The sequence below is a fragment of the Pan troglodytes genome, chromosome 2, assembly GCF_028858775.2.
Source record: "Pan troglodytes isolate AG18354 chromosome 2, NHGRI_mPanTro3-v2.0_pri, whole genome shotgun sequence".
Lineage (NCBI taxonomy): Eukaryota > Metazoa > Chordata > Mammalia > Primates > Hominidae > Pan > Pan troglodytes.
In genome coordinates, this window is record NC_086015.1 from 18,491,944 (window position 1) to 18,514,430 (window position 22,487).

At 51.8% G+C, this 22,487-nt stretch overlaps 1 protein-coding gene across 10 annotated transcripts in view; it reads right to left on the reverse strand.

Moving 5' to 3' along the window:
* Positions 1 to 33: 33 nt before the first annotated feature.
* The window catches only part of GRIP2 (glutamate receptor interacting protein 2), a 111,641-nt gene continuing 89,187 nt past the window's right edge, over positions 34 to 22,487 (reverse strand). For 5 of the 10 annotated variants that reach the window (XM_009444934.4, XM_009444937.4, XM_009444933.5 and 2 more), the window contains 11 exons: positions 21,634 to 21,714; positions 20,270 to 20,336; positions 20,022 to 20,167; positions 18,693 to 18,837; positions 16,437 to 16,576; positions 15,677 to 15,856; positions 14,492 to 14,666; positions 12,445 to 12,550; positions 5,284 to 5,427; positions 3,705 to 3,851; positions 34 to 2,691 (listed from right to left, as the gene is read on the reverse strand). In XM_009444934.4, the coding sequence (XP_009443209.2) occupies positions 2,530 to 2,691; positions 3,705 to 3,851; positions 5,284 to 5,427; positions 12,445 to 12,550; positions 14,492 to 14,666; positions 15,677 to 15,856; positions 16,437 to 16,576; positions 18,693 to 18,837; positions 20,022 to 20,167; positions 20,270 to 20,336; positions 21,634 to 21,714 (1,493 nt within the window). In that variant the 3' untranslated portion in view covers positions 34 to 2,529. Of the gene's footprint in view, positions 2,692 to 3,704; positions 3,852 to 4,189; positions 4,360 to 5,283; positions 5,428 to 12,444; positions 12,551 to 12,646; positions 14,218 to 14,491; positions 14,667 to 15,676; positions 15,857 to 16,436; positions 16,577 to 18,692; positions 18,838 to 20,021; positions 20,168 to 20,269; positions 20,337 to 21,633; positions 21,715 to 22,487 lie in introns of those variants that run through there. The other 5 variants (XR_678809.5, XR_010155503.1, XM_009444936.5 and 2 more) reach the window with 5 other exon arrangements.

Here is a 22,487-nt window from a genome sequence, read left to right on the forward strand (position 1 = left end):
TGATTTTTTTAAAAAGCAAACTTCTACTCTAGGTGGATTTAAATAATTTTATTTTAAAAAATCATCCCCATGGCACTTACCCCCAAGCCACTGCAACCCCTGGTGGGACAAAGACTTAGACGAGGGCCCCAAACAGACCATAAGCGGCCTTTGCAATACAGCCCCTTGTGCTTCCCGAGAGCCCTAAGAAAACCCGATGTAGAAAAATACTTTACAAGGAATGTGTTCTAATCTCAGCCAGAGAAAAATACAGCTTTGGGGGAGAGGGCAGGTGGAAGGGGACATGTCACAGGGGCTATTCCCAAAATGCATAGGCAGGCAGGGCGCTCACTGGGGAAAGGTGTCAGGAAATTTCAAGTCGGGGATGAACCATCCCCATGAGAAGCCAGAAGAAATATTGCATATGAGGAGGCCGGCGTGGCTGGGAGGCCCACCACGGGCCTGATTGCATACGTTTGGGAGAATGGCAGAGGCCTCAGCCCGAGGAGGGAGAGGGGGTATTAGTTAGAGTTGGGTGCATCTTCCCTCGCCTTGAGTCCTGGAGTCAATGCAGTTTTCCCAAGCCGAGAGCCCTGAGAGTGTGTCCTGTCCAGCCCTGTTGCTTAGCAGAGGTCCAGAGAGGCTGAGCCACCTGTCCAAGGTCACACAGCTATGGCTGCTTGCATCCAGAAGCCACACCTCTGCTGTGCTGTCCCTCACCCCCAAAAGTGAGGGCTCTTGGCTTTCACTTGGTGCCCTGTGACAGGTAGACAGTGCCCTTTCACTCTGGGCTGAGTACACGGGAATCCAAGATAGCAGAGGCGCTGAGCACCCCAGGCACAAGCATGCAGGGCCCTCAGGGAGGGCACCGAGGGGCAGGGCCCGGGGAAGTGGAGGGGAGGGGTAGGAGAGGCAGGCCGCCAGGAGACAGTGTGGGCAGGTCCCCAAGGGGGCCTTGGTGGGTCGGCAGAGATGGTTCTGGCCCTGACCAGGAGGCCTGTGTCTGCTCAGACTGTCCACCCGTGATCGTCCAGAGGGGCTGGGGGTCCAACCCAGACAGGGTCACACAGCAAACAGGTAACAGACCCAGGGTGAAAAGAACAGACCTCTTGACTCCTCATCTGTTCCCTCAAATGGAAGAGCACTTTTCTGGCCTCCAGGGACCCCAGGTTGGAGACAGATGGAGGTGGGAGTGGGTGCCCCGTTTTCCTGAGACCCCTGTGAGAACTGGGCCAGGCAAAGCACATCCCCAGCCCTGGCTACACCCGCCTGCCCACTCCATCCCAGGCACCACTCACTAGACCACCAGGGGAGGCCCACACCCTTCTCAAAATGAAGAGGGTCTCTGATTTGTGGACACTGAGGACAATGATTTTAAGGGATGCTGGTGCTTCCAGATTTCAAGTGGGAATAGACTTCTTTGAATAAGCACTTTGGACACCCTCCACTGGGCAAGAGTGTCCCATCTTTTTCTCTGGCCCATTTCTCTCCCATCTCCCTCCCTCTTTCTCCTCTTCCTCCACTGATCTGGCTGTAAAGAGGAGCGCTACCGCCTCACAGGTCCTGCGTCCATCGCTTTTCAGTCTTCATTGGATGGCAGGTGAATGGAAGCTCCAGGGTCTTTTGCCCCAAAATGACCCCTCCCACATGGAGGGGCTTGGGCTGAGCGGGCGTGCAGATGGGTCAGTGGCCACACGGCCTACAGAAGAAGCAGGAGGGCTGAGAGCCCAAGGCCCATAGAGCCTGCCCAATGGGCCCAGAACCACAGTCTCAAGTCCCAGAAGCTTCAGACTGAGATGCTGAAATGAAAGAATCACCCACTTTCAGAATCAAAGGGCCAGCACTTCCTGGGATCCCAGATGCCCCAACTTAAGAGTCTCATAAGTGGGGACCAGATTCTGGGAATCTCAGAATCTCAGGACTAGCAAGCCCCAAACCCCCATTCTGGAGAAGCAAAGGAGCTGGGCTCCCATCCGAAGCAGCATCCTTCCTGGTGGCCGAGTCTCTAGATGAAGTGGCTCCCCATCAGGAAGCCAACCCCCAAGCGCGTGTGCATGCATCATGGGAATGCCTCATACCCCAATGCATGACTGCGCTGGGGTATCCAGCTCCTGCCTGCTCACCTCCTGTGACCGAGAACTCACTCCTCCTTGCAGCTCATTCCAGCTCCATGGCTTTGCTGGGAGGAAGTGCTCCCTACATCTTCGACCTCTCCAAGGAGGCCCCACAGAGACCTGGGACAGCCCCCAGGCCTCTCTCCTCTCGGCTGAGCAGCCTGTGCCAACCCTTCTTAAGGGAGGCTCCTCTGGGCATCTTGGAGACCCAACTTGGCGAGAGACCCCAGCTGTCACTCCAACTAGGGCAGGACCTCCCTGCCTGGCACCCCAGTCACCACAGACCTGGGGAACAGAGACCAAGCATCATCCCAGGCTCAGAGTCTGCCAGACCAACAGATGAATGAGTGGGTGGCCGCTTCTCCAGCCCAGCTACGTGTCTGGGAGCCAGGATCTGCCTGGGTGGCCCCTTAGGAGTTCGGCCCACATGCTGATTTCAGAGCATCCGGGGACTGCTGGGGCCTGGCGCTCGGGGGGCCCGGCTGCTGTGTGCTGTGTGCGGGTTGCGGCTGATGACCAGCTCCAAGACATCACCCGCCTCGGCCAGGAGTGGCACCGCCAGGCAGCAGTCGAAGTCCCGTGTACGGACGTGGTTGACCTGCATGGGGCACAAGCAAGGGAACAGAACCGAGATGTCAGCCCTGCTGCGCTGAAGGGAGCAAGAGGCATGTGATGTCCTAAAGATGGGTCCTGCCCCAGCCTTGACGCAAGCCCTGACATCTCCAGCACCACACACAGAGGAACATTCTCCCTCTAACTCTCTCTCAGTCCTTCTGTTAGGTTTCATCAAAGAGAAAGTCCTAGGAAGGGGCAGGTATACCTTTCATACCCCTCTAACTCTTGCTTTTCTCCCTTTCTCACATGAGAGAGCAGACCACACACTCAGAGAGCCTCCTGCCTAGAACTGTGTGATGTGACATTGTCTTCTTTCTATTTTATTTGCATTTTACACCCACTTTCTATTTCAAAGCAAGGGGTGCAAGATTTTCACTCCTAATGGAGACAAAAAGTTTCCTTTCAAAGTCAAATGTAAATTGAAAAAGTGCCATCAATTTAGAGAAAACATGAATTGAGTAAATTTCATATAAATATGGCAAAAAACACATTGAGGGAGCAAAAATAGCCAGGGCACGAGGAGGGGCGGCACGGAGCGCCCAGTACACGATGTCCCATGCTTCCCAGGCTCCCTCACAGTTAGAAAGGTCACATGAGGGGTTTGGTCCATCGGCTGTGAAGCAAGGTGATGAATGTTGCTTCCGGGTGAAGGCGGAAAAAATCCACGTGTGACTTTCCAGTCTGTTTCCTCTGCTGTGGAGTCTCAGGAGGCCACATGTCTCAGAGGGTCAATTCCAAGATGGGCGGATGCTCCATCAGCCCCGGGACAGGAAGGCCCCCACCAGCCCACAATGGGCATGGGGTGTAAGAAAAAAGGTCTGTGCGTGCTCAGCCTCTGAGGCTCAGGGCGCTGGGGCCCGCAATGCAACTTTGGCTAACCTGACTCAGACTTGCATTGTCCTGCCCTCTTCACAGGCGATAGATGCAGGCTCTTTCCCCACCCTCAGGCTAGGAAACAATGCCACCCCCACTATGGAGCCCCTGCCCCAGCATTACCTGCAGGACCCTGTCGAAGGGCCGGAGGCCTCCACGGTGGGCTGGCCCATCAGGGCGCACAGTGTGGACGTAGACACCTTTTTCCAGGAGGCCATCTGAGACGCTGAAACCAAAGTCATGCCGCATGGGGTCCTTGTGCAGGGTCACCTGGAAGCAGAAGGAGGAGGAGGTTCCTGGAACTCTGACCTTTGCCCCCAGCCTCTCACAGTAGCCCAGGTCCTTTGGTCTGGCATTCAGCGCCTCTGGCCAGCCACACCCCCCAGGCTGCAGCACCCCAGCCTCCTGCCCCTGGGCCTTCAGCCACCCCCGCCACCCAGCTCCCTGCCAACCTCCCTCAGCAGATGCTCCAGGCCACAACACTCAAGTACAACGGAGCCCTTAGGAGTGACTTCCTTTCAGCCCTTTCTCTGTCCTCTGGCTCTATCAGGGAGGAGGCCTGGCCAGGGCACTGTTACCTCCCCTGACCGTCACTCATTCCCATTTACCAAAGAGCTGCTCAGAGCTTCTGAGGGCCATTGGCTAGGGGTTGTCCTCCTCCGTATCTTTTTTGTTGTTGTTGTTTTCGTTTTCATTTTTGTTTTTGAGATGGAGTCTTGCTCTGTCACCCAGGCTGGAGTGCAACGGCGTGATCTCAGCTCACTGCAACCTCCGCCTACTGGGTTCAAGCGATTCTTCAGTCTCAGCCTCCCGAATAGCTGGGACTACAGACGCGTGCCACCATGCCCAGCTAATTTTTGTATTTTTAGTAGAGGCAGGGTTTCACCATGTTGGCCAGGATAGTTTTGATCTCTTGACCTCGTGATCCACCCGCCTCAGCCTCCCAAAGAGCTGGGATTACAGGCATGAGCCACAGCGACCAGCTCGTATCTTTTTATATAATGACCTATAGATGGCACAAGACACTGGCTTCTCATTGAAGGTAGGGATGTAAAGGTGTGAGATACATAGACGTCACACACACACGTAGAAGGGTTTATATGTTATATGTAAATATGTGTGTATGAGATATAAAATAACTTAAGGCCAGGCGCAGTGGCTCACACATGTAATCTCAGCACTTTGAGAGGCTGAGGTGGGCAGATCATTTGAACCCAGGAGTTTGAGACCAGCCTGGGCAACCTGTTGAAACCCTGTCTCTAAAAAAATACAAAAATTAGCCAGGTGTAGTGGTGCATGCCTGTGGTCCCAGCTTCTTGTGGGGCTGAGGTGGGAGAATCGCTTGAACCCAGGAGGTCAGGGCCGCAGTGAGCCATGATCGAGCAACTGCACTCCAGCCTGGGCAACAGAGCGAGACCCTGTCTGAAAAAAATAAATACATAGATAAAATAACTTAAGTGGGGGGAAAAAAGCACATCTACTTAAAGAAAAATATTAATAATAGCCCAGTGTGAATCACAGGTGTGCATATGTGTGAGTGTGCATGTCACCCAAATGATGAGCATTTTGGAAAACTCAACCCAGTCTTGTGGTGGAGGAGAATAAAGCCCTGAGAGGGGCAGGGCCCCTCTGGAGTCCCACGACGGTGCTCATGGCACCAGAACACAGGTCCAGGTCTCCTGTGCTCACCCCCTGTGCCTACCTTGTGCATCTCCAAGGGTGTAGGCAGCAACAGCTCCTCCATTTCTGCAGGAGAGGCTCGTACCTCCCGGCCCCTCTGCCAAGGCCGGTGGCCAGGCCTGCCCTCGAGGGCCACCCTCTGCACGGTGCCCGTCATGATGGATGCCTGCAGGAACATGGCCTTTCTTTCAGATGCTTGTTGGCTTGCCCCATCAGGCAGTCAGCATCCACTGACACCTACTATGTGCCAGCCACAAAGGGGACAATGGTGAACAGGACAGACATGGTCCCTGCCCATTGGGGCTGGGTCCAACAGCGGTGGAGTGGGAAGTCATGAACCAATCACACTAACAATGAGAACAATAATCACTGGCACGTAATCATTCGTGCCGACCCAGGGCTAAGTCAGTTCTTAGCACTTTACACCTATAACTCCTTTTATTCTCTACAGTACAATGATGCAAGTAAATACCACTTTTTTCCACTTTACAGATGAGGAAACTGTTTGTCTCCTTAGAGATATAAAAAAGATTTGAACCCAGAGTCTAGTTCCAAAGTCAAGACTCTTTTTTTTTTTTTTTTTTTTTTGAGACAAAGTTTTGCTCTTGTTGCCCAGGCTGGAATGCAATGGCACAATCTTGGCTTACCGCAACCTCCGCCTCACAGGTTCAAGTGATTCTCCTGCCTCATCCTCCTGAATAGCTGGAATTGCAGGCATGTGCCACCGTGCCCAGCTAATTTTATATTTTCTTTTTTAGTACAGACGAGGTTTCTCCGTGTTGATCAGGCTGGTCTCGAACTCCTGACCTCACATGATCCACCCACCTCGGCTTCCCAAAGTGCTGGGATTACAGGCGTGAGCCACCACGCCCAGCCCCAAAGTCAGGACTCTTAACCACTCTACTACATTGCTAATCGCCAACATAAATAAGATAAAATTATGCACTGCAGTAAGTGTTACAGAGGTGAGGCACTCGGGAAGTGAGAGCCTGGGACAGGTGGCCCTCGTCCTGTGAGGGGTGGGGAAGCATCCAGAGCTGAAATTGAAAGGACAAGGACGAAGAGGCCCAGGGAAGAGTCCCTGGCAGAGGAAACAGCACGTGCAAAGCCCTGTGGTGGGGGGATCTGGAAGCAAACTCGGCGGCTGGTGGTGGCTGGGGGCCAGTCCTGCGGCGCCCTCTAGACCACAGTAAGAAATGTGAACTTCATCCCAGGAGCAGCAGGGAGCCCCTGAAGGACTGAAGCCAGGCAGAGAAGGTGACATAACCAATGTGTGGATCTAGAAGCATCTTCCGACTGCCACATGAAGACTGGGCTGCAGGAGCGGGAGTGGAGGCTGGGAGGGAGATCTGTTAGGGGTCATGTAGTGGTCCAAAGAAAAGACAGTGGTGTTCTGGACAAGGATGGTGCCAGTGGGGAAGGAGAGAAGGAGTGGAATTAGAACGGGCTCAGGAAGGGAGGGCTGAGCAGTTGGAAATGCCGAGCTCTAAGCTGTCAGTCAGGAGTGTGTGGCCCTGAGAGAAACAGCTTCACACTCAGGCTGGGAAATCCAGAGATGGAGGTGGGGGTGCTGGAGCTGCTGGGAGGGGAGGATGGACTTCTTACTCTAACATCGTGCAATCTCACAGGCACACAATTGTCTCCCCAGCCTAGAAACATCTCTTCTTCTACCCATCACAGTATCTGAATTCCCACTATTAGTGCATAGTTCTATCTGACCATTTGGGGTGCGGGGGGTTGCTCTTTTAGGGATCCCCTAAGGGAAAGTAGATTATGATTAAAATGTTTTACGTTGGTTGTGGTGGTTTATGCTTGTAATCCCCGCACTTTGGGAGGCGGAGGCAGGAGGATTGTTTGAGTCTAGGAGTTCAAGACCAACCTGGGCAAACATAGCCAGACAACCTCTCTACAAAAAATACAATTATTAGCCAGGTGTGGTGATGCATGTCTGTGGTCCCAGCTACTAGGGAGGCTGAGGTGGGAGGATCAGCTGAGCCTGGGAGGTGAAGGTTGCAGTGAGCTGAGACCATGCCACTGCACTCCAGCCTGGGCAACAGAGCAAGATCCTATCACTAAAAAATAAAAACTGTTTTAGGGCCAAACTGTTGGGTTTGAGTGGGAGGGAAGATAGGAAACCGAGGGAGGATATTGAATGAGGAGGCAGAGAAGCACCTTTTTCACACCTTAGAAGTGATCTTCACCTGCCTGGGAGCCAGCATCCAAAAGGAAAGATCCAAGACTCCTCATTTTGGGATAATAAGAGTTATTATAACACAGAATCAGGGAGTCCAGGCATCACAGGGTCTTGGACCCCTAAAATTGTAGAATTCAAGGACTTCCAGTTAAAATGCAGACTGAGCTGATACAGGAAGTTCACACCTCCCTTCAAACACGTAGAGATGATAGATTTCAATTTGTTAAATAAACACTTTCAAAGCAAGAAAGAAAAATTCAGAGACAGGCATGAGCAGGAGTGGAACTGTCTGGCTTATGGAAGTTAGTGGCCCATGGAAGGTAACAACGAGACATACGCGTTTGGAGCTGGGGTACTGTTCAGGGAAAAGACAGTGCTGTCTCAAAGCAGGAAACTGGGTACCATTCCAGAAAGCGAGTGCCGTCTCATTGCTGGATAGAGACTGGAAAATGTCTGCCCACAGGGGTACAAGAAAGGAACCACCAGGACTTGAACAGGCGGGGAGGGGGAGGATCACTTGTGACAAACTAGAACCCTTAGCGTGACCTCCGCATGAAGGTGGGGCCGGAATCTGCCTTCCACAATAGTGCAGAAACACTGCGCTGAGGAATTACTGTCAAAACCAGTCTGGAGCTGGTGAAGTTCAAAGGCCACAGCCAAGACAAAGTGAGGAGCGATCTCACTGATGCATCGACAACGCAGAGCGCAGCAAGGCGGGTGCCTGGGAAGGGATCACAGCTGGAAGCAGTGCAGTGATGAGATGAAAAAGCCCACCTGCCCACAGACAAAACAAGTCGGCGAATCCATACCCAGGGAACTAAAAATAATAGTGAAATCAAAAGAAACTTGAGAACCGGCATGGTGGCTCACACCTGTAATCCCAGAACTTTGGGAGGCCAAGGCGGGCGGATCGCCTGAGATCAGGAGTTCAAGACCAACCTGGGCAACATGGTGAAACCCTGTCTCTACTAAAAAAAAAATAAAAAAATTAACCAAGCATGGTGGTGCATGCCTGTAGTCCCCAGCTACTCGGGTGGCAGAGGCAGGAGAATTGCTTGAACCCAGGAGGTGGAGGTTGTAGTGAGCCAAGCGAGCCAAGCCAAGATCATGCCACTGACTGCACTCCAGCCTGAGCAACAAACAGAGTGAAACTCCATCTCGAAAAAAAGAAAAAAGAAAAAGAAACTTGAAATAAGTCTGTTTACAGGGGTGTCCAAACTATTGGTTTCCCTGGGCCATGTGGGATAATTGTCTTGGGCCACACATAAAATACACTAACGTTACAATAGCTGATGAGAAAAAAAAATCGCAAACAAAAATCTCATAATGTTTTAAGAAAGTTTATGAATTTGTGTAAAATTCAAAGCTATCCTGGGCTACATGCGGCCCGTGGGCCACAGGTTGGATAAGCTTGGTTTAAGATATGTAGAAAAATAAGAAAATAAAAAGCAACAGCCATTAAAAAAAGACTATGAAGATTAAAACAAAACAAAACAAAATTGTAGGAATAAAAGATGTAGAAGTTGAAACACAGTATCTAAGAAATGGGTTACACAGTAGAATAAATACAGCCAAGGAGAGAACTAGTGAATTGGAAGACAGGTTAAGGAAAGCAGCTAGTACACAGTGCAGAGAAAATATGAAGGAAAAGTTAAGAGACATGGAGGGTAGAATGCATGGAGGACAAGTGTCCAACATACCTTAACAGAAGGAGACAATAAGAAGGAGGCAATATTGTAAACACCATGACTAGGAATTTTCCAGCATAGAAGGCAAACACGAGTCCTCGGACTGAAAAAACAGACTGAGTCTGTAGTAAGACAAATAAACTCTTACTGAGACACATCAGAGCAAGAGAGCCAGCCATCACAGAGAAAGAAATCCTCAAATCTCCTGGAAAGAAAAGACACAGGACTTTCAAAGGAACAACAATGAACCTAACAGGAGCAACGATCATTGCCAGAAGACAACAGGATAATATCTTCAAAGCCCTGAGTAAATGTTTAATTTCATAGTCAACTAAACTATCATTTAAGAGCAGGGGTGAAATAAAGACATTTATAAACTTCTAAATTGATTAGAAAAAAATAAATAAAGACATTTTCAGAACACAGAGCCTAAAGCAGTTTACCACCTAAAGGCCCTCGGTGAAAGACTAACTTAAAGGATGAGCTCAGAAAAAAAGGGGTATGCAAGAAGCAAAGGTGATAACAGAAATTGGTCAAATATTCTGATAAAACCCCCACGTTCATGAATTTTGAGCAATTTATAAGAAAGTTGGGATATGAGAGGAGGTAGTTTGGAGAGAAGTGAAAGAATTCTATAGTGCCTATCTTATTCAAGAGGAGGACAAAGGTATTGCTTACACTTGTTAGAAAAACCAAGTTCAGAAAATATATTGAAAATGTAAGGTAAGGCCATGGCCTTCCCTTCAGTGATCTATCCTAATAATTATTTAGCCATAAAAAGGGATGAAGTACTGACACATGCCACAACATGAAGCTAAGTGAAAAAAGCCAGACACAAAAAGTCAAATACACACTCCACTTTTATGAAATATCCAGAATAGGCTAATCCATAGAGACAGAGTACATAGCAATTGCCAGGGGATGGGAAGTGGGAGGAATTGGAAGGTACAAGTTTTCATTTTGGGGTGTTAGAAATGCTCTGGAATTAGATAGTGCTGATGATTGCACAACATTGTGAATATAACAAAAGCCACTAAACTGTACACTTTAAACTGGTTAAAATTATAAATTTTATATATGAATTTTATCTTGATAAACAGGAAGTTTACATTAGTATCATTTAAAAGGCACTGGACTAAAATTAAGAGAGACTTAAGAGACATAATAACCAAGCTCCAAGCATGGATTAGACATTGGTTTGGACAAACCAGGTGTAAAGGACAATTTGGGTCCAACTGAGGAAATCTGAATATGGTCTTGGTATTAGGAAAGATTAAAATATATCGAAATGGAAAAATGAAATAACTAGCTAAAAAAGCAGTCTACAAAACAGTACATACATCATGATTTCATTATCTTAAAAATACACATAAACTCATTAAAGCAGTAACAGTGGTGATCTATGGGTGGTGGGAATGTTGTGTCCTTAAGTTTTACTTTTACTTATTTTTTGATTTACTTATTTTTTATTACTTATTTTGATTCTACTTTGCTTATCCAATTTTGCACCATACACACATATCACTTAGGTAATAATAAAAGATTTCAATGTAAAAACTGAATGTTGAAAGTAAAACAAATGAATTAAAGATAATTGCTACAAGAATACAAATAAAATTTAAAATCTCCAAATTGGAGATTGTGGAGAGAGTGAGCACTAATGAAAAATGGATCAATAGAAAAAAGGAAAGATGGATGATCAGAAGAAGTATAAAGAAAATGGGATAAATAGGAAGTATAAATTATATACCAGAATTAAGTTTAATTATATATTTTTTCAGGTGTACCTCTGATTGAAAAGTTTAATTATATTAGTAGTCACAACAAATATAAATAGACTAAATTCATCTTTAATGAAAAGAGAACCTGCTATGTATAGTATACAACAGAGACACATTAGAAACAACGATACAGTAAATTTGAAAACAAACAAATTGGCCAGGCACAGTGGCTCAACCCTGTAATCCCAGCACTTTGGGAAGCTGAGGCAGGTGGATCACTTGAGGCCAGAAGTTCGAGACCAGTCTGGCCAACACAGTGAAAACCGATCTCTATTAAAAATAGAAAAAATTAGCTGGGCATGGTGGCACATACCTTTAATCCCAGTTACTCGGGAGGCTGAGGCATGAGAATCACTTGAACCCAGGAGGTGGAGGCTGCAGTGAGCCGAGACTGCACCACTGTACTCCAGCCTGGGTGACAGAGTGAGACTCTGTCTCAAAAAAAAACAAAAAAAAAAAAAAGAGAGAGAGAGAAAATAACCAAATTGGAAAAAAAGACAGGCAAATAATCACTAAAATAAATTTAATGAAACAATATTATTATGAGACAAAACAGAATTTAATTTAAGGTGGAAAGTGCATTTGCAAAATCTGGGATGCAGCCAAAGCAATGCTTACAGGTAAATTCATAGCTTTAAAAGATACATTATTCAAAAACAAGAAAGACTGAAAATTAAGGCACTAAGAAACCATGAAAAGGATCATGACTTAAGCATAAATAAAGTAGAAGGAAGAGACTATCAAAGCTAAACAAACAAATGAATAAAATAGAAAATAATAAAGCCAAAAACTTGTTCTTTGAGCAACCTAGTAATTGGCAAGACTAATGGAGAGAAAAAAATGACCCCAATCAATAATATTAGAAATAAAAAGGGGGCAAAAGCACAGATAAAATAGAGATTTAAATAAAATATAATTGCTCTCAGAGTGGAAGCTTGGGATGTGACTTAGCGAGATCCTCTCTGGATCCTCCTGGGCAGTTTGTTCTATTCACTGAGCAATACTGACCTTACACAAAGCCACATTCACCTCTGGTTTCCCACAGCCCCTTATCTCCTGTGTCGTCACTGATGTCAACACTCACGCTTCTACAGGGCATGCCCACAACCACATTCATGATCACACATACATACAAAAATACCAAAACTGCCCCGTGTGCCTACATGTGCACAATCGGACACACATGTTCTGAAATACACTCTGCAAATGTGCATGCATGAGCATGTTCACATGCATGCATACACATATGCTCCCAATGTACACATGATGATGTCACACATATTCCATGTCCACACAGATAATGTGTAGTACCACAGTGCTCTCAATCACACTTGCACATGAATCCATGCACAGTCTGTACATATGTGAAGACACCTTTTCCCACAGGGTGTCCAGGTGAGTGCATACGTACACATTACACATGAGCATGATGCCATCAACATGCCTTCCTCCCATTGCACACACACCAGAGTGAACAGCCTCGGGTGCCCCATGCAGGCCTGCAGGGCAGGCAGCCATACCTCCAGTTCCCTCAGCAGCTCTGACTGACCACATGACTCCAGGTCTTCGAGAGCTTCTCCAAACACGCGCCAGAAGCCCTCCTCTCGGGCAGGGCCAGGGGCTGGGCTGTAACGTAGGAACCAGAGAGCGTCAACTCCTGGCAGGCGGGTGGGCGGGCTGGGGCCTGAGGAGTCTTCGGGGCCCCAGGGCCCAGCGTTGGGCTCGAGGGGCCATAGGGTGGGTGGGCGGGCAGGCAGGCGGGCGTCCTCGGTGGCAGTTCTGGGGCCCCGGGGCAGTGGTTGGTGACACGGAATAGGGGAAAGACGCAGTTAGGGGCGACCAGGACTGTCAGTGGCCAGTTAGAACAGGGGCAGATGAGACGGGGTGGAGAGCGGTGACACAGGATGCCTAGGAAGAGAGACAGAGGACAAACAGACGAACAGACAGAGAGGAGATCCATGGTGTAGTCCCAGAGGACGGCCCCTGGCCCCACCCAGACACACGGCACCGTGGGACAGTGACAGGGACAGAGCTGGAGCCAGCAAGGACACAGATGGATGGAGAGGATGAAATATCTGTGCTGGGGAAGGGGTCGAGACCACCCATAACTCCCATCACAGGTTGTATGAGCCTGTTATCATCAGTTCTAACACTGAGTCTCAGAAAGTTCACAATTCACATTTTGACACTTCGCAAAGCCACTTGCTAATTACAAAGGCCTCGACGGTTACAAGGCATGCTGTGATTTACAAAGCACTTGTTTTTTTTTTTTTTTTTTTTTTGGGACAGAGTCTTGCTCTGTCACCCAGGCTGGAGTGCAGTGGCATGATCTCGACTCACTGCAAGCTCTGCCTCCTGGGTTCACGCCATTCTCCTGCCTCAGCCTCCCGAGAAGCTAGGACCACAGGCACGCACCACCACCCCTGGCCAACTTTTTGTATTTTTACTAGAGACGGGTTCCACCATGTCAGTCAGGATGGTCTCGATCTCCCGACCTCGTGATCTGCCCACTTCAGCCTCCTGAAGTGCTGGGATTACAGGCGTGAGCCACCGCACCCTGCCAGCACTTGCTCTTTCACAAGGGCACGCAAGCTTTGCTATCTTAGGGAGCTTAGGAACGAGGATGTGTTGTCTCCTTGCCTTTCCATGTAACAGATGAAAAGACAGAGGCTGAAGGACACTTGCTCCATTCAAGTCAATTCCACAGACATTTCCTGAGCTAAGTCCTCTGCTGGGCACAGGGATATGGAAGAGAATAAAGTGTGGCCCCTGTTCTTACAGAGCTGGAGATTCATTCGCAAAATATGTCTGAGCACCTACTAGGGGCCACGCATGGAGCTGGGGTGCCACGCAGTAGAGATGATAGCCAAGTAATTAGCCAGATAGACACAAGGTGTTTAGGCTACCAGGAGACTTGTAGGAGCAGCTGTGGGTACCAGGAGGGAGGGAGGAATCCCTTCTGCCTGAGAAAGACAGGGAAGCTTCCCAGAGGCAGGAGAATTTGAGCTGAGTTTTGAGGGATGAGTAGGGATTTGCCAGGAGAGACCAGGGGAAAGGCATCGAGGCAGAAGGAACCGCCTGATCAAAAGCACCACGATGGGAGGGTGGCCTGGGCCAGATGAGGAACAGCATTTCTCCACAGCCTGCTCTCTGCAGGAGCCTTCTCCAGCGGCTCAGCCACTCCGCACAGCCCAGGGATGGTGCCGGTGGGCTGAGGGCCCTCGCGGGAGGCCATCAGGCCATCTGGGGTAAGTCAGGTGGGCCTGGGTTCAAGTTCTGAGTCTGCTGCTCTTCTGAGAACAGGAGATGACCAAAGTTGGGAAGGGCAAACCGGGCTGCTCTCCACCTCTATACTTTCGTCCCTGCCGTGCCCTGCACCAGTCTGCCCTTCCCTCCGTCTCAGCCTGGCTGAGGTGGCTCTGCTCAGTGCTTCTCTCCCAGGAGGCACCCCTCCTCAGGAGCCCGCCAAGACTCTCCATTCCCCCACCACTTTGGCACAGGCACCCTCGCCCACCCCAGCCAAGACACTATGACTCCCTCCTCCTTCACGGTGCTCCCACCACAGACCTCGTTGGCGGCTCCCAATCCTCCTCCTCCTCGTCCTCTGGAAAGCTCTCGTCAGCTGGGGTCGGGGTATAGCTCGTCCTCCGGGGCTCGGTGGGTGGGGGGCTGCCCCTCAGCCGGCCAGGCCTCCACTCCTGGGGGGTCATGCCCCGGGCTGCTGCCTGTGGTGTATAGGACCCTGGTGGTGGAGAGAGGGCCTCTGTGTTCTCTGCGGCCTCACCTTGCCCTCCTGCCTGCCCCCTTTCCAGCTGTGCTGAGTGACCCTGGGGAGGTCTTTGCTCCTCTCTGGGCCTGCATCTACACAGCCCTCTGAGGGCCTCTGCCTCTCAGAATCTCCCTGGAGCTCCTGGTCATCCAGAAGTTAATGCCTGGGGCTCTGCAACTCTGTCTCAACTCCATCGGCCTGGGCTTGGCCATCACCCTGCCACGGAAGGAGGCTGAACATGTGGCCCACCCTCCGCTTCCTGCCTTTGGGAGCTCTGAAGGTCCAGCCCCAGGGAGTGAGCTGAGAGATGCTGACAGAGAGCTGGAGACGGGGAAGCTGAGGCCCAGGGAGGGCAGGTGTCCGCAGGCAAGAATGGGCTGGCAGCCACCTACGGCCCGTAGAAGCCTCGCCCCCGCACCCAGTCCTCTGAGTTGGACCACGGGGAGTTCCAGTGGCTCTGGGTCATTGAGGCCAGCCGGCCAGCCACCAGACTCAGATGTCTCCCTGAGGCCACCTCCGGGTCTCAACATGCATTGGCCTGGGAGGGAGCCCGAGGTGTCTGCCCCACATCCAGTCTTGTAGGCTGGGGTGGGAGGGGGCTTTTGGCCTCCCTATTTTCAACTGGATGGAATGAACATTGTTGAGCACCTACTGTGTGCCAGACATTGGGCTAGGAAGGAAGGATACAGTAGAAGAAAGACCAACTTTGTCCGTAACTTCACAGTGGGGAAATCTTAGCAGCCAGCATGGGACCCATGGTTCTAAATCAAAAGATATGGCTGCAGTCCATGCTTCCAGGAGCAAGGGGCCCTAAGAGTGGCTTACGGAGCCAAATCAGGTCTTCCTTCAGGAAGGGCCCCTAAAGGATGCCAGGAGAGGCGCACAGGAGGGAGGAACAGGCACAAGAACAGTCCTGCACAGGCCCAGCAGCAGGGGCGGCCTAGAGAGAGCGTGTCACTTGTCCAAGGGCCCCAAGGTATTACCTGGGCCCCCAAAGCCACCCTCGGTGGCCGAGCTGTCCCAAGACTCCACAGCACTGTCCACACTGGGCACAGCTGGTGAGAAGCGGGCTGCTGGCAGGCCTCCTTTCAGGGCATCTGCTGGGTCCTCATCAGCATCACTGGTCTCACTGAGGCTGCCCGACTTGCGGGGTAGGAGGGGGCCTGGGAGGAGAGAGGGGTGTCACTTCTGACTTCAGAGACACTCACAGCGAGCCTCAGTTTCTGCATTTCAGCCTGGTCTGGAAACTCACAGGCAGTAAGCCCTTCTGAGCTGATGTATGACCATGGCACACTAATAAGCAAACCTGTTTCACAGATGGGAAAACTGAGGCTTAGGGAAGCTGAGCAGCATGGCCGAGATCACACAGTGAGCACCAGTGGAGCCTGGATTAGCTCAGGCCCCTTCCACTGCCTATGGTGGCCTTTCTACCAAGGCATGGGGACGTATTCAGGGGCAGCTGAGGAATGCATGAGTTATGGCCATGAAGCATACACACGTGAGCACCTTAAGAGGCAGGAAGTAATGAAGAACAGGGCTCGGACCCAGATTCTGCCCCGTGCCCACTGTGTGGCCTTGGGCTCATCACTTCCCTCTCTGAGTCTTATCTTCTTTGCCATCGCAGGCCCGCCTCCACAGGGCTGCAGTGAGGACTCTGTGAGGGTGTGCAGGCAAAGCCTGGCACAGAGGCATTGCCCTTCCTAAACCTGCTGGGTGGCTCCCAGGGGATGAAGCGAATCTCACGGTCTAGTTGCTTCTTGATCTTCAGTGTGACGGTCTCTCCAGCCACCTGCAGGAGGTGGATGGCCTCGCTCAGCGGACGGCCCTTGAGGCTAACGCTGTTGATGGCCAGAATGCGGTCCCCCACGTGGATGGCACCAGTCCTGAGGAGTGGATGCAGGGCAGAGAATGGGAGTTAGACACTCGGGGCCTCAGAGTGGCAGTCTGCCCTCAGGGAATCCAGGAGAGCCACAAAGCAGAAGTCTGGCTGACCCCAGTTAAACCCAGCTGCCAAAAACAACACAAAAGCACGCAAGTATGATCTTGGATCACATTAATAGAGACATAAAGTCTAGAACCTGGGAGGGGATTGTCCCACCTGACTGCAAAATTAGGTTCTGGAACCAGTGTCCAACACAGGTTTTGAGAATCCCACATACTAGCTGCCAAATACTTGCTATGTGATCTTGGGCCAGTTTCTTAAACCCTTGAGTTTCAGTTTCTTCATCTGTAAAATGGGGGTGATAATACTAATTTAATTATCAAATCATAACTGAGGCATGAATGAACGGAATGGATTCCTACTTTCCTCCAGCAGACACCCTTGGTGGCCATTGCCCCTTCCTGGGCCTCAGTTTTCCCACCTGGAGAATGGGCATAATCACCAGCGCCCAGCAGACCTCACAGTAGGGCGTGAAGGGCTGGTGATGCCAGGCGGCAGCACTGCTGTGGCCCAGTGGTTTTCTACCTGGACACCCATTACAATGACCTGAGGAGCTTTTTGAAAATGCAGGTGCCTGGGCCCCACATCTGACCAATTAAATAGTACCTGTGGGGATGGGGCAGGAAGGTGATTCTGAGGAGCAGCCAGGGCTGAGAAGGGGAGAAGCTGTAGCAGGTGCTTAGAGTGACCTGAGCCAGGTGGAGGAAAAGGAGGCAGAGGACTAGGGTCAGGGGTCTTTAACCTCTGGGGCTGTAGATGTCGCCCCATATGGGAGCTCCTGGAGAGTCATGCTTGGGCATTGCCCTGCACTTCCCCAGGGATAAGGATAGTGAGCGAGGCAGGGAATGGTGGGTTCAGGGAGGGGACCAGAGCTGTGGTGTCCAATATGGCAGCCACCAGCCACAGGTGGCTGCTGAGCCCCTCAAATGTGACTGCCCAAATTGAGATGTGCTGAAAGCAGAAGACTTACACCAGATACGGAAGGTGTAACATGAAAAAGAATATAAGACATGTTCTTAATGGTTTTTATATTGATTACATGTTGAACTAAATATATAAGATGAATTTCATCTTTTTGCTTTGCAAATGTGGCTACTAGAAAGTGTCTGATTAAATTTGTGGCTCAAATTATATTTCAGTTGGACAGCACTGAGCTACATCAGCCCGGCGAAGGCAGGAGTGTTGTCTGTACAGCCCCAGCATCCAGGACAGAGGGGCCGGGCACACAGTAGGTGCCCAGTACGTGCTCGAATTGATGAAGACATTGGGGTCAGAAGGGTCCCACACCGACCTCTGCAGTCTGCCAGGTGTCCAGCAGGGGGCGTTCCAGGAGCAGGGTCCACGCCCCGGAATCCCTCCCATCCTCTCCCCACCCGTCCAGCCACCGCCCCTCCTGCGCGGTGCCCTCCTCCGGGACGCGTCCTGCCCCTGCAGCCCCCACCAGGCTCTCCTTTTACAGCCCGCTCATCGCTGTGCTGGGAGCTCACCGCTTCCTTGCCTGCCGGATTCATCCCTGCCCAGCTGGGGGGAGAAGGCTCGGTCTCACCCACACTGGGGGTCGGGTTCCATCTCTGACCTCCACCTCACCCTGGGACAGGGCTCCATTCTTACAGCTCCTTCAGCTGCCACAGTTTCAGAGTCTAGGGGCAGCAGGGACAGTCCCCCAATGCCTCAGGAAAGCCCTAGGCAGTGCTGGGACCAGGGTACTGGGGCACTGCCCCATCCTATACCGCACACAGCAGGCGCTCCAAATAGCCTTGCAGGGCTGACCTTCCAGACACAGGTAGGAGCAGGAAGATGCACACACCTTGGCCCAGTGCTTACCTGGAGCCAGGAGGTCTGCTGGGGTGTGGGCCTCTGCCCTGGCAGGCAGGGGCTGACACTCATTTTACAAATGCAGACCTGAGTCTCAGAGAGGGGAAGTGACTGGCCCAATGTCACCCACAGTGTCAATGTTGGAACAGAGGTCAGAATCTTGCTTGGCTTTGCCATAGCCCCAGCTCTTGCTTCCTGTGTTCCCTGAGCCCACCATGCGTCCCCACAGAGCCCCAGTTCACCTCTCAGCCAGGCCACGCTTGGTGAGGCCTGAGATGACAATGGGATCAAAAGGTTCCTCCGTGCCCGAAATGGTGATGCCCAGGGGGCCCCCGTAGCGCTTCAGCTCCACTGTGTAGCTGACGGCACCTGTGGTCTCCAGCTCATCTGCAAGCACAGGGACCCATGAGGAGGAGGCCCCCGAGGGGGTACCCAGCTCCTTAAAGCCTTGGCCTCACTCACTCACTCATACTTATTTATTAATTCATTCACCCAGTCACTCACGCTCTGATTTCATGTAGCACAACCTGGGGACCCTGAGGCCATCTTCTGCCCAAATACCAGTAAAGAAAAGAAACATCACACCTCACCCACAATAATGACAACATTGATGACAAGAAACAGTGGCCTCTTTTCCTCCAGCAGCCAGCAGGAAGCAAAGGGAACCCCGATCATCCGTTTTGTTTTTTTTTTTTTTGAGACAGAGTCTTGCTCTGCTGCCCAGGCTGGAGTGCAATGGCACGATCTCAGTTCACTGCCATACCTCTGCTTCCAGGGTTCAAGTGATCCTCCCACCTCAGCCTCCCAAGTATCTGGGACTACAGGCATGCACCACCAGACCCAGCTAATTTTTGTATTTTTTGTAGAGATGGGGTTTCGCCATGTTGCCCAGGCTGGTCTCGAACTCCTGGGCTTAAGTGATCCACCCACCTTGGCCTCCCAAAGTGAGGGGTGTACAGGTATGAGCCATCGCACCTGGCCCAACTTTTCTTAAAAGAAAAGAAAAGAAATCTACCTCCCACAGTAACCTTCTTTCACAGGGTCGGAGTTGGTGATTTGGAGGCTGCCCCTTAGAATCAGGGATTCACTTTCCAGTTGGCGCAGCCCTCACCCGTCCCTTTTGCCTCTCCAATCCATACAGCTTTTCTCACTCATTTATATCACTATCTGGCGTCAGTGGGGCCTGAGTCTGCAGTCTTTGCTTATCCACTCATAGCCTGCCACCCAAAAGGGCAGCCTCGCTCTTCCCCTGCCCTACCCACTCATCTCTCCACCAGCTGCACCAGCTGCACCCAGTAGGTCTCCTCTGCCAGGCTTGGTGCTAGATGTGGAGACTACGGGAGAGTCTCAAACTCCTGTCCACCTCACAGAGGCTCTGGAGGGCCCCAGATGCCGGGGACAGTGAGAAATCTGTGGTGTTGCCCCCTCCTTCATTTGTTCATTCCAGCCAGCCTTCAGCAGCACCCACCACCCTCCCTTCCTCGGCTGGAGGGAGCCCTGAATTGCAAGCTGGGAACCTGCTAGTCAAAGGGTGGGCCTCTGGAGGTAGGAGGCCAGCATGAGGGCCATACCAGAGTTGTCCTCGTCCTTCCGGATCTTCAGCTTCACCAGGTCCTCGCACTGCCGCAGGATTTGCACGGCGTCCTCCATGGGGCAGTTGTCCAGGCGGATATTGTCAATGGCCAGTAGCTTGTCGCCTGGCTCCAGGGTGCCCGTCCTGCATGAGTCGGGGGCAGAGGGGATGGAAGGAGCCTGGTGCATGCAGGTGCCATACTCACTGCTGTTGGCCACTTCCCCTCCTGTGCCCCAGTGCCCCTACCTGTGTGCCACGCTGCCTTTCTTGATGTCGGAGATGATCAAGGGCTCCCCTCGTTTCCTGCTGGCCGCTGGAGGAAAAGAGGCCATGAATCTGACCTTGGTGGCCTCAGCCTGGGGTGGGGTGGCGAGGCCCAGGGGTCTGAGTGTGGACTCGGAGCCACTGGTCCTACTCACATCCTGGTCCCACTGCTTCCTGGCTGGGTGACCGTGAGCAAATCAGCTCACCTCCCTGTGCCTCAGTTTCCCCCCTGTAAAATGGGGGTGGCACCGCAGACCTCATGGGGATGTGGTGAGAGTAAACCAGATAACACAGGCACAAGATCCAGCATGGCCCTTCCAATGCCAGCTCTTCTTTCCTCCTGCTCAGCCCATCCCCCAGCAAACTGCGAGCTGTCTGTGGAGGGGGGCTGTCTGCTTGGTGTCTGTGTCCCCAGCACCGGGCTCAGGGCCAGCACCCAGGCTCTATTGTGTGCTTGGGGGTGGGAGACACAGAGATGAACAAAACAGACAGCAATCTCTCCCTGCCCTCCTGGAGCTGGCACTCCAGTGGTGGTCACAATCAACAACATTTAAACACCGATGAAGTGAGCTGCGGAGAAACCTGAGAAACGGGCTTGTGTCGAGGGCGGTAAATGTTCAGTCAGGTGGTCGGGGAAGGCCTTGTCAAGTGACATTTGGGCAAAGACATGAAGGAGGTAGGGAAGAGGCCAGAGGAACAGTCTCAGATGCAAAGGCCCAGAGGCAGGAAGGGGCAGGCATGGCAGGGAGCAGCCACGCTGACTGCGGCTGGAGGGCTTGAGTTGGGGAGAGTCGGGAGATGAGGTCAGAGGTCATGGGGTCCAGAGCACAGAGGGCCTCACTGGGGCCCGAGGCCCTCAGCTTTTACTCAGAATAAGATGGGAGCCACGGGAGGGCTTTCACCTTTCCCATGCTCACCCATTCTATGTTTTTCTTCTGCATTCCTCATTTTCATTCCTTTGACAAACATGAATTAAGCACCTACTGTGTTCCAGGCCTTTGCTGGGCTCTGGGAACACAGAAGCAGGCAGAAAACCAAACCCAGCCTAAATATTTGTCACCTTCCAATGCTCTCTCACCATGGGCACCTCACAAGCCCCCTGGGAGACCCACGAGGCCAGGGGACTGCCATGGTGCAGAACGGGAAGCTGAAGCTTTGGGAAGCTGGGGTCTCGCTGAGAACACGCAGCTGGGTCCACGGAAGCCAGCCTCCCCACACCCCCAAGCCTTTTCCTCGGGCCCTGCAGGGTGTCACGCCATGGAAATGCTGGTCCGAGCTTGGCAAGCTCTTTTTCCCCAGCAGTTGAGCTCGCTCCCAGGGGCAGACAGCAGCGGGAGGAGACTCACAGCTGATGGTGATGCCCAGCTCCACGCCGCGCTTCTTGGGCAGCTTCACGTGGAAGGTGCCACTGCTTGGGATGACGGACTCTGGGGGTAGATGGACATAAACCGACTTGAGGACCCAGAGGAGGAGCCTCAGCGAACCCCAGCCCCATGCCCATTCTGGCTGTGCTGGGAGTGACCCCAAAAGTCACAGTCCTAATCTCATCCGCCTGCTTCCTCTCAACAGAGGAGGAAACTGAGGCAGAGTGAGCTGACAGATTTGCTCAAAACAACTGACCTGCTCTAGTCAGACCAGAGTCGGGGCTGGAACCAGGCCTCTTGGCTGTCGGCTGGTGTGGTGGGCGGGAAGGGAGCTCCCCACAGCCTAACAACCCAGTGTGAATCTAGCACATATTTCCTGAGCACCTACTATGTGCCAGGCCGTAGCTGGGTATTTTCATGTTTTCATTTCTCTTGGGCATATGCCTCACCTAACCCAAGTACCGCCCCTATAGTGAAAAGATCGTATCAACTATTTACGGATGGGGAAACAGTGGAGGGGGTGTCCTGTCCAAAGCCACACAGTGTTGAGGTCACAGAAGCAGAATTCTGACCCAAACTGTTGTTCGAGGTTCTTTGCCTAACCCATGCTGAGAAGGAGCTTGGAGTATTTTCAGCTCCCCAACCCCATCCCCACTTGGTCCTGCCCCTCTGCAAAAGTCTCCTGGTGTGGAAACTTCTCCCTCCTGTGCCAAGGCTTCCCTTCCCACTATAAGCTGCAAAGCCCCTGGGAGAAGGGCACTGGGCACAGAGGGGGATGGGGTGGAACGTTTGCACAGGCGAGGCAGGATAAAGAGAGGAGGGGTGCAGGGCCCTGA